The sequence below is a fragment of the Clarias gariepinus genome, chromosome 19, assembly GCF_024256425.1.
Source record: "Clarias gariepinus isolate MV-2021 ecotype Netherlands chromosome 19, CGAR_prim_01v2, whole genome shotgun sequence".
NCBI lineage: Eukaryota > Metazoa > Chordata > Actinopteri > Siluriformes > Clariidae > Clarias > Clarias gariepinus.
The window spans coordinates 3,272,565-3,284,817 of NC_071118.1; the positions used below are offsets into that span (position 1 = coordinate 3,272,565).

The 12,253-nt window shown below is 38.3% G+C and overlaps 1 protein-coding gene across 1 annotated transcript; it reads right to left on the reverse strand.

Moving 5' to 3' along the window:
- Positions 1-1,336: 1,336 nt before the first annotated feature.
- Positions 1,337-9,344, reverse strand: pigs (phosphatidylinositol glycan anchor biosynthesis, class S). The gene is made up of 12 exons (XM_053479330.1): positions 9,284-9,344; positions 8,901-9,040; positions 6,927-7,038; positions 6,748-6,837; positions 6,574-6,665; positions 6,237-6,474; positions 5,969-6,111; positions 5,778-5,892; positions 5,536-5,681; positions 5,122-5,222; positions 3,202-3,412; positions 1,337-2,548 (listed from the first exon to the last, which is right to left on the reverse strand). Exons 1-12 carry the CDS (start codon positions 9,309-9,311, stop codon positions 2,270-2,272), a joined length of 1,695 nt encoding a protein of 564 aa, XP_053335305.1. The 5' UTR covers positions 9,312-9,344; the 3' UTR covers positions 1,337-2,269.
- Between the last annotated feature and the right edge of the window lie 2,909 nt (positions 9,345-12,253).

Sequence of the window (12,253 nt, forward strand, 5' to 3'; positions counted from 1 at the left end):
TGCTTTATGTGCATGTGAAGTTTGATTTAAGCCCTATACGGCTTAACATCTCATAATAAATACTGTTACATTGATAATTAAAGTTCATTTTAATTGGCTTGTTTACATTTTTAAAGGTACAATATACTAATATTGAAGACAGGATAAACAGTTAAATCCACGACGTCAGTACAAGTGTACTAGTTAACTGTACCTAATGCATTATTAAATAATTCATATTAAATACGCTGTTCATGAAGAAACCTATGAAGATGGAAGGAATGTACATCCAGCACTGTTGATACTAAATAATAAATCTGGCTCCCACTGGTTGTTATACGAGGAGTCCAGGCAGAAAAATAGCCTCAGGCAGAAAAAAATAAGTCCTCTGTTATACCAGGGGTCTGGGTGGAAAAATGGCCCAACTTTTGGTGCCATAATAAAAATGTAAAATGAAATATGTAGATTTCTATATTTTTTGTATCGTTGTTTTAAGTAATTTACTAATAATTTACTTGTTTTCAAGTAAAAATAAAAACAAATTAACCTGCACTTTACCTTAAAAAAAAGTAAAAAAAATACTGACAGATAAGTGTTTCTGTTTATGCGCACAGGCAAACCCAGTTGTGATCACATGAAGTGATACACGATACTCGTAAACCAAGACTTGCTCGTTTTTTAAGTCAAAATTTATTCTGCTCATCTTGCAGGACACTCGCAAACCACGTTACTTGCAATCTGAGGTTTCACTGTATGATATCCAGATTTACTTCAGCAATACTCAAAGCATTAGTTCTTATGTGTTGATGTCTTTGAGCCTTTGATATGATTCAGAAATAGTAATGAATACAAATATAATAAATTAATTCCTTTCTCATATCAAAAGCATGTCTATTAGTAACATACTAACATAACATATGGATTTTTATAAGGATACGTTATACAGAGTGTTTCTTGTGTTCTTCTGGGGAAAAAATAAAAAATAAAAATGAATAAATAAAATCAGGTAAATCAATTAAATCCGGTAATATTAATTAGGAAAAATAATACCAAATTCACAGATTCTGACATCAAGAATTATTATTCTGATACTGAACACAGATTACAGTGGTTAGTCCATCAGTGTCTGTTTTTTATTTTCCTAAATTAAATAATGTATTTCAGCTTGTTTTAAAATACAAATACTCCACTCCTAAAAGGAAAAAAAGAATCTTGAAAAGAATCAAGAAAGATTTAAAATTACTGTAACTGGCTTAAGAACCATTTAACACATTACTTAAACCTGGGAGGGAAGTGCTGAACCATCAATTTTGTTGAAGAAATGAGGTCATGAATGAAGATACGTAAACACTTGAAGTTGCATGGTAAAAAGAAACCCAGAGCCATGTTTAATAGTGAAAGTAGGAGCATTTTTATACACACACAATGTGGTGAGAACTCGGGGTATTGGGACTTAATAGCCATGTGTCCATAAGAAAACCGCTTGTTATTGAGACAAAAAAAAAAGGCTTCAGTTTGCTAGGGAGCATAGACATTCTATTTTCGAACAATGGAAAGGTCATGTGGTCTGATGAGTTCAGATTGAGCCTATTCCAGAATGATGAGAGTGTCAGGATAAGAAGAGAAGCGCTTGAAGCGATCATGCATGATGGCCATCGTACAAGCCTCTGAAGTGTTATGATCTGGGGTTGTTTCAGTTGCGCAGGTCTAGACTCAGCCACATTATGTGGCAATAAAATGAAGTCAGCTGGTGACCTGAACGTACTGAACGACCAGGTTATCACATCTATGGAGTTTCCTTCCTGATGGTATGAGGTATATTCCAGGATGCAAATTGTGAAAGAGTGGTTCTCTAAGCTTGAGAAGTAATTTTCACACATGATCTGGCCACCACATTGTGTGCTGTAATCATGGCTAAGGATGAATGAATAAAAAGTTGGGGGTGTGGGCATTTTTTTTTCGCCCAGCCAGCGCACATTACAAAGATTAGGAGTGTGACAGAAGGAATATAAAGTGGATATTTTCCCCCTTATAGTGAGTAATGGCAAAAAGGCTTACAGCAGATACTGTGAATCAGATCATTGGTGCACACCATAGAGAACTGATTCAAAGACTTAGAAAAAAAAAAAATGTATACAACTCTTCCACTAGTAGTCACTGATTCTGTTGTGTTCGTCTGCTACACAACATACGGTCTTTAGTAACAATTTACAGTGTAACGAAAAACCAGTGGATAGAAACCACACCCACAGGTTCCGACACATTGTGTGTGTGTGCAAGTGTGTCCCTGTTAATCCTTTTTGGCCAGCTTTTCGGCACGTTTCTGTCTAACCTCATTGAAGATCTTAAGCAGCGAGAGCACAATGGGCACGCACATGGGCAGGAAGAGAGGGATGTAAATGGCAAACTTCTGATCATCAGGAAAGTATAATAGATGCAAAAGAGAGGGATCAAAAAACGCTTTCTCAGAAGCCAATATGGCCTCTCGACTGTACTGCAGGGCGAAGGCTAAGTTCCCAGCCTCCAGCTCAGCCATGGCAGCCTGGAGCGATGTCACCGCACTGGACACCTGCAACAGGAAAATCTGGTTAATTACGCAAAAAAAAAAGAAAAAGAAAATGTGCTTTACAACAAATTCAAATGAGATTAATTAATAAATTGATTATAAATTAATAAAAAATATTAATTATAAAAAGATTGATTATTGTTAATAATTTGACCAAATAAACATTTAACTGATAATGTTTGTTTTGCAGAATATTTCTCGCATGCAGCTCACATAGCTATTAACTCGTACCACCACAAGGGGGCAGTCCAAGCTGCTCACAAAATCAGACTGCAATTGTAGGAGCCTGATTTTTAAATAAGGACAAAGATACAAGTTTTTTTTTTTATTTTTTTTTTTATTATTTTTTGTTTTTACTTACTTATTTATTGATTGGTTTTAAATATTTTTTTTCTCATAAATTTGTCTTATCTAACTAATTTAGATTGAATTGTGCCACTAGAGCGGTAACTTAAATGAATTTTTTTTTAACATAAACATTTAATCAATTAATGATTGATAGCTAATTTAAAACATGACAAAAACATGCAAACTTAACCATGTCATGCAGTCTAACAAATTTGCGTGTTGTTGTGAACAGAGGCAAGTTCAATTTAGACATTAGAAATTTTACATTTTTATCCTTATGGGGCAAAAAAAAAGCAGAGTTCCCTCACCTGCTCTGCGATATTGTCGTTAATCACAATGTTGCTAATCCTGTCGAGAAGCTGAGCGAGTGAGGTGATGGTGGTCGTAGCGGTAGCTACATTCTCTACGCTACGACTCCACAGCAGCCGGTCCAGCTCCCAGTCGGTCAATCCGGCGCTGCCTGGACTTTGCAGGAGGAACCCGGGGGGAGGTTGTGTCTTCTGTACTCCTAATAACAGTCTGAGAGGAAGAGAGAAATGTTCTCAAAAACTGTACATTGAGCACATACAGTGGTGTGAAAAACTATTTGCCCCCTTCCTGATTTCTTATTCTTTTGCATGTTTGTCACACTTAAATGTTTCTGCTCATCAAAAACCGTCAACTATTAGTCAAAGATAACATAATTGAACACAAAATGCAGTTTTTAAATGAAGGTTTACATTATTAAGGGAGAAAAAAAACTCCAAATCTACATGGCCCTGTGTGAAAAAGTAATTGCCCCCCTTGTTAAAAAATAACTTAACTGTGGTTTATCACGTCTGAGTTCAATTTCTGTTATCACCCCCAGGCCTGTTTACTGCCACAACTGTTTCAATCAAGAAATCACTTAAATAGGAGCTACCTGACACAGAGAAGTAGACCAAAAGCACCTCAAAAGCTAGACATCATGCCAAAATCCAAAGAAATTCAGGAACAAATGAGAACAAAAATAATTGAGATCGATCAGTCTGGTAAAGGTTATAAAGCCATTTCTAAAGCTTTGGGACTCCAGCGAACGACAGTGAGAGCCATTATCCACGAATGGCAAAAACATGGAACAGTGGTGAACCTTCCCAGGAGTGGCCGACCGACCAAAATTACCCCAAGAGCGCAGAGACAACTCATCCGAGAGGCCACAAAAGACCCCAGGACAACATCTAAAGAACTGCAGGCCTCACTTGCCTCAATTAAGGTCACTGTTCACGACTCCACCATAAGAAAGAGACTGGGCAAAAACGGCCTGCATGGCAGATTTCCAGAGCGCAAACCACTTAAGCAAAAAGAACATTAAGGCTCGTCTCAATTTTGCTAAAAAACATCTCAATGATTGCCAAGACTTTTGGGAAAATACCTTGTGGACCGACGAGACAAAAGTTGAACTTTTTGGAAGGTGCGTGTCCCGTTACATCTGGCGTAAAAGTAACACAGCATTTCAGAAAAAGAACATCATACCAACAGTAAAATATGGTGGTGGTAGTGTGATGGTCTGGGGTTGTTTTGCTGCTTCAGGACCTGGAAGGCTTGCTGTGATAGATGGAACCATGAATTCTAATGTCTACCAAAAAATCCTGAAGGAGAATGTCCAGCCATCTGTTCGTCAACTCAAGCTGAAGCGATCTTGGGTGCTGCAGCAGGACAATGACCCAAAACACACCAGCAAATCCACCTCTGAATGGCTGAAGAAAAACAAAATGAAGACTTTGGAGTGGCCTAGTCAAAGTCCTGACCTGAATCCTATTGAGATGTTGTGGCATGACCTTAAAAAGGCGGTTTATGCTAGAAAACCCTTAAATAAAGCTGAATTACAACAATTCTGCAAAGATGAGTGGGCCAAAATTCCTCCAGAGCTCTGTAAAAGACTCGTTGCAAGTTATCACAAACACTTGATTGCAGTTATTGCTGCTAAGGGTGGCCCAACCAGTTATTAGGTTCAGGGTGCAATTACTTTTTCACACAGGGCCATGTAGGTTTGGATTTTTTTTCTCCCTAAATAATAAAAACCATCATTTAAAAAACTGCATTTTGTGTTCAATTATGTTATCTTTGACTAATAGTTAAATGTGTTTGATGATCAGAAACATTTTGTGTGACAAACATGCAAAAGAATAAGAAATCAGGAAGGGGGCAAATAGTTTTTCACACCACTGTATATCCAAGAAACTTAGAAACTGAAAACTTGAAAGACGGACCTCAACTGTGCCAGGAAGACACCCATAACTTTGCCCATGTTGATGTTGATATCTACGGGAAATTCCGCCTCAGGCTCGTACATGTCATTTACGTTGTATACCTGAAAAAAAAAGCAAAGGGGCAGATATATACAGTGTATAAAAAATAATAATAATATAATGTTAAAGTTTGTTTTCTTTCATAATTTATAAAAAAATAAAAAAAAAAAAAAACACTTCTCCCTTCCAGTCAAATTTCCATAAATATGGTTCACAATAAAGCACTGTAGTATCCTTCGTAAAATTTATATATATATATATATATATATATATATATATATATATATATATATATATATATATATAAATTTTACGAAGGATACTACATCAATTAGTTAAAATAAATCATGCAGAGTGATGGTAAAGAGAACAGACCATTATCCCGCCCCAGCGGGGGCTGTGGAAGGCGTTTGAGGGTACTTCGTTCTTCCTGTGGTCTCTGATGAAGAGTGGGGAGTGATGAGCTTCGGGTACGTACAGCAGAAAGTTCAGGACCGGGTACGAAGATGCAGCATTAGATCCTTGACAAGAGAAAGTGACACAAACTCAAACTATCATACCAGTTTTTTTATAATTCCGACAAACCAGTGAATGCAAAAGGGACAAGAAGTCCCTACCTAGCCTGGCCTCCACAGGGTTGATTACGTGTGCCAGGCTGGCTGTGTTGAGAACATATGCCGATACGGTGTTGTCAAAACGAGGGGTGACCCCCATCACTGCATAGTACAGGATCTGACAGAGAGAAACCGTTTCAGAATTAACAGTGCGAAAGGTTAGCGCAAAAAAACTTTTATTTACACTGAAGTACCTGCGAGTCCACAGAGAAGTTGGCTATCGGGGCCAGTTTGTTCAGAAGAGGCTGGATGTAGCTCTGAACGGCTCCCTCGATGTCCCAGTGCAGGCTGTGGGATTTGGGGTCAGGGTTCAGGAGGCTAAAGGTGATTTCATATCCTAAGTAGAAAACGCAGTATAATTACATTTCATGATTCTTAATAGTCTGAGGGTATTGATTATTATTGATTATCATCGCTCTCCTACATCAGAACATCACAGTGTTCCATCCCTTCAGCTCTGACCTGGGCTGGACTTGATGGCCCTCATGCTGTCGACCAGGCTCTCCTTGCTGACCTGGCTGATGCGGATTCGGTCGCTCAGAGCACCCATGATCTCCTGGTGGGTGAAGGACATGGTGTCGATCACCTGCTTGACCTGAGGCTCCAGAGCGGACAGAACCTCTTTCAGACTCCCAGCAGGTGGAAATTGAGCAGTACGCAGCAGCGCAGTGCGCCACCGACCCACGTATACTTTCACGTCCTTCGTGTAAAGACAGAATATTCGGTTATGCTCCAAAAACTGCAACTCTATAAAAGGACGATTGCTAGCACGGGGTTCTAGTTGAACAAAAAATCTTACCGCTGGGAGCAAGTTGGAAGACTCGGGGATGACATACACGACCACGGAGCCGCACGCACTCTCGCTGAGCGTGTGCAGAGAAAGATCCGCCTCTGTGTGAAGACAGAAAGAGTAACTCCAGGCTTTCACACCAGAATAAATGATATCTATATTTCCAAAATGTTTACAAAGTACCTTGAGCTGTGGGCTGATTTAAAGCGTCTTCTTCCATGATAGTGGCCGTGCGATATTTGGTTTCATACCTGTACCGCAGACCATTCTTAGCTAAAGTGTTGAGAAAAGCAAACAGTAAATATTTCACAAGAGTTTTTTCCCGCCACAATTCAGGGCAACTTGAATGATCTTCCACTCACCGTCTACTTGGTGCTCCTGCTCTCTAGTTTGACTGAACGGGACCTTCTTCTGCTGCTCGGGACTCAGGGTTCCTCGAGAAAACACCACCTCAACATCGACGCTTAGCTGAAGCTTTTTAGACAAATCACAAGCACAGCCATCATAAATACTGAGAATGAAAAGATATTATTAATAAGTGAGTCTGAATTAATAACCGAAGGGCAGACCGTCGAGTCCCTCGTTTTTAACTGAAGCTAGAAAATCTGACACGAATGACTGTGTGATAAAAACAAAGTCCAAATAGTAGCTGAGAGGAATCATTAATAAGAGAGAGAACATTAATAATTAAAGGTTCAGATTAAAGAAGAACCCGAATAAGTCTTATAATGACATGGCTGAAAGAGCAACCCGCGCTTGAATTTGTCTAAATGGTGGATGAGTATGTGAGAAGAGAAGAAAAACGGAAGAAAAAAAGTTTACACAAACTACTGTTTAAAAGTTTGGGATTGCTTGCAAATTTCTTCGTTTTTTTTTTTGTGATTTATTTTCTACATTCTACAACATTACTGGGGATTTCAAATCTATGAAAACACATAAAATTAGGTTATTATGTAACAACACCACCAACAGTCTTACACACGGAGGTCGGCTGTTCCGGAACATTTCTTACAAGAACAGTATTGGGTCAAGTGCATTTGCAAAACTCATCAAGCTCCATGATGAAACTGTCTCTCATGAAGACCTTCCCAGGTAAGCAAGACCAAAACCATATTCCTATATTCTATATTTTGTGATATTTTTACATGCCCTTATATTTGTACAGTTTGTTTATTTTACTAGTTACATTTATTTTCCTTTGTATTGTATTTTATTTCTTTTATTAATATTTATTCCTTATATATAGTTTTTTATTTTCTTTTTAAGGTCACCGGCGGTCGTATAAGCATTTCACTGCATATCGTACTGTGTATGACTGTGTATGTGACAAATAAAATTTAAATTTGAATTTGAAAACGTTTCCTTTACTGCAGAGGAGTCACCAGCCTCAGAAATCACCAATTAACAACCAGCATCTCCAGAAACAGATTAGAGCTGTTATGAAAGCTTTACAGATCATGAGTAGCAGATACATCTCAATATCAACTGTTCAAAGGGGATTATTGCATATTTTGGACGCCTTCAGCATCACTTTACAATAATAAGATAAGATAAGATAGGTCTTTATTAATCCCGAAAGAAATATAAATACAAAAATACAATATAAACTGATATAAATAGAATAAAAAAGTTATAGAAAAAAAACTAAAAAATTACAGACTTTACAGAAAGGTTACAGAACTGTCTCTTTTAGTGTATTGTACATTTTTGTTATTGCACCCATTATTTATATTGCACATAATAAATGATGTTGCACACCAACTATATAAATATTGCACATGATTTTCATAATATTGTATAATTAGTGGTTTTGCATTTGCATGTGATATTGTTATTGTGATAATATTGCGCAATGTACGGTATCAGGGCATGATAAAGTCCTATTGATTATTCTGTCATGACAGCTCCCGAATGATGGGGGAAGAGTTATAGAGTTTAATTGCCACTGGTATAAATGATGCCCTGTGGCGTTCAGTTTTAGACTTTCTCCGTCTGTGGCTGAACGTGCTCCTGTATGACATCAGTGATTTGTGTAGGGGATGTGATGCAGAAGGTAGAAAAATGCAGAACGACCATGGAGTTTGAAAGTGATCCTGAACCTTTGACATCATTCGACATCGGTGCCTGACCTCATAATAGCTCTAGAGAATAACTGAGCACAAAATCCCACAGAAACACTTCAAGATCTTGTGGACGGCCTCCCAAGAAGAGTGGGACCAGGGGGACCGACTCCATATTGAAATATACAGGATGTATTTGGACACAATCTGGATTGTTCACCAAAGTTGGTGATTAATAAAGTAATGTGTGTGTGTGTGTGTGTGTGTGTTGAGAACCTGTAAGGAGTCCAGCTCAGAGATTTGGGAGTAAGGCAGCCAGGCACGGTAGGTTTCTGTGGTCTTCCACCATAAAGGCAGGCCTAAAACAATGACCACAGCAGCGATGGACAGGGCAGCATTCTTCCCACGACGCTTCTCTGCAAACGCACAAACACACAAGTAATGTTTTTTGTTTTTTTGTTTTTCCAATAAACAGAGCTCATTTAGTCAGAGCCGGCTTCATACATACATATTTATTCCCTATAAAATTGTTTTACAAAAGGATAATATATGAGACAAATCCTGAATAATAATAATATTAATTATAATAACAATAATAATAATAATATTAAAAACATTAATAGATACTCCATATGAGGAAATGTTTTTAAATTACTCGCCTATCTCTATCGCTGTCATGGCAGCCATTGCTGAATGAATGTACTACCGCATATGACGTAAGCGCTGACCAATCAGAAGCGAGAATCCCCACAGGGCTTGTCCAATAAGATCAGAAAGGAGGCGGGCCGATTTCAGGTTGCTTTACGGAAGTCTTAGCAGGACATTAGGAAAAGGGCAAATTCAAGATGTTTTGGAATAATTATCAGAATTAGCTTTATTGCTAAGTACGTTTGCACATAAAAGGAATTTGTTTTGATGACAGAAGCAGAACCAAAAAAGAAATAAAATATAATGTGCTGTATAATACATATAGATAAATATCAGTGGTATTGCACATTTTTATTGCACAGTGAGGAGAACATTTAACTGTTTATGAGGTAAATTGTCTGGGGAGGAAAAAAATCTTATACCTGGTGTTGTGTGCTCCGTAGCAAGTGTACACAAGAGTGCCGGTGTTCCTATTTAAGTGGCCAGTGAGCATATGTAGTGGTAAAATCTTTGCTTTATAAATACAGTCATACAGCTTGTTTTGTTAAAGAAATTCTGGAGCAAGTTGGATTAGAAGCAATTTGACATGAATTAGGCACACCGGAGAGTACTGGGATGTGTATTTATTCATCTGTATTTGCACTCGCTTCCACACACACACACACACACCTCAGAGTCTGGGCAGAATCCCAAAGTGCTGCACTGCTTTTGCTATTCATTGGTTTGGGTGGTCCATCATTGCTTTCAGTATGCCTTATAAGTGACTAAAACAGTGTGTCCAATGGAGTGCACTTCCAGACTTTAAACGAGAGTGTCAGTGATCCTGGACATCAGCGTAGCGCCTCTGGAGCAGCTCAGATACACTGCTCCACCACATACTGTAATCCTCTCCTATCTCAGGTTACACTGCACAACTACAATATGCATATTCTTATCCTCAACAATATTTTTTTTTATTTTAAACAGGGATATAACAGAGTAAAAATGTAATGTTTCAATACAGATTTTAAAAAACCCTTATAAACCCCTATAGCACCCACCCTGCCCCTCCCAGACTCCAAGCCAGCTTTACATGTGTAAGAAAGGCTAGATAAATATAAAATAAAAAAGAGAGAAACGAAAAAAAAAAAAGAACATGGAGCTGGAAGTTTTTTGGTTCTGCGTGCAAAAAAGAAAAGAGAAAAGAAAACAAAAACAAACTAGAAAACAAAAAAAATCAAACTATAAATGTATGTGAAAAAAGCGAAGGAAGGGCCCCCACACCTGTTGAAATTTCAAGTCTGAATAACGGACAAACAGGACATGATATCTCTGAGCCACTGGGCGTGAGTGGGTGACGTGGCATCCTTCCATTTGAGTAAAAGGGAACGCCTGGCCAGGAGTGTCGCAAAAGACAATAAACGCTCTTTAGCTGGAGTTAGACACCAATCTTTCTCTCCAGTGATACCAAAAAGAGCAATCAGAGGGTCTGGGTCAAGGTTGCATTTCAATATGTACGACAAGGTTTTAAAAACATTCCAAATTTCCAAATTCGGGCATGTCAAGTACATATGAATAAGAGACGCTTCTCCGCTTTTACATTCATCACAACAAGGATCAACGTCTGGGTAGAATTGAGAAAGTTTAAGTTTGGAGAAATGAGCCCTGTGTACAACCTTAAACTGTAATAAGGAGTGGCGGGCACATAATGAGGGTTGACAAGTTTAAGAATTGAATTCCAAGTATCATCTGACAGTGACAAATTTAGATCCTTTTCCCAAGCAGTTTTGATTTTACTCAAAGAGGTGTGACTCAAACCCATCAATCCACCATAAATAGTGGAGATCAGGAGACAAACAGAGGAGATTATCTGGAATATTTGCAGCAGGAGCCTCGGGGAAATTTGGTATTGAAGAGCGAATGAAGTGTCTTACTTGCCATATTCTTATCCTAATATGGTTGATATAAGTTATATCAACCCTAAAACCTTCTCAACATTTCATTACATCATTCCATTTCATTCCAATACTCCATCACTATTCGTTCATTTTGCTTCTATACCACTGAAGTACCTGGGGGGAACACACCAAGCAGGGGGGGAACACGCACACAGACCCAAGGCAGGAATCAAATCCCTGAATCTGGACGTGTGAGGCCACAGTGCTATCCATAACTAAGCCACCTTACCGACTATATCATCACTATATCTTATCTAAACATCTATTGCACTTACCCTGATTGAGGGATCCCCAACATTCAGTTGTGGCATGCTATGCTTAAAATATCACATCATCTTTCTGTCTTTACATTGTAAACCACCACACAAAAAGCTCCATTTATGTGCCTTTTCGTGAATGTTTTGGTATTTGTATATGTATTGGTAGTTTTACCATGAAGCAACATCTCAACCATTTGGAAGCAGCCGATTCTATTGTCTGTTAGGGGAAAAAGAATTTCCCCAAGGAAATGAAAATGCAAATAATTTTCTTCCATTGCATTGTCTCTTAGTAAGGATCATAAAGGGTTTTAAATTAGTCAGTTTTATTTTAAAAACCTTGATACATACAGTTGCATTATATTGCCTTACACTGCCCCACACTCTTAGCATGCCTTATGGGTTGCCGTTGAAAAAGAAAGCAGAGGTATAGATATTACAACCTCCAGGCTTTATGACAGGGATGATCTACTACATGGGCTTTTTCAAGGGCTTGTTCAAGAAAGACAACAAATTCTCTCCACTGAGCTGAGGATCTCTCCAGCTCCTTCAGGACTCATGGTGGCTTCTCTGACTAACACCCTTTATATCTGATCATGGATTTTTGTTGCATGTGCTGTTTTTTTTTTATAATAAATATGAGTGGGGTTCAAAGTCAAACTGTGACGTTTAATTGTGCAAAATAACAGAACAAATAAAAACAGAACAGATCAGTCAAACTGGAAGCAGAAAGGGGTAAAGGCTTTCACTCCAACCAAACTCAAGGGCCTTACTCAAGGGCCCTGCA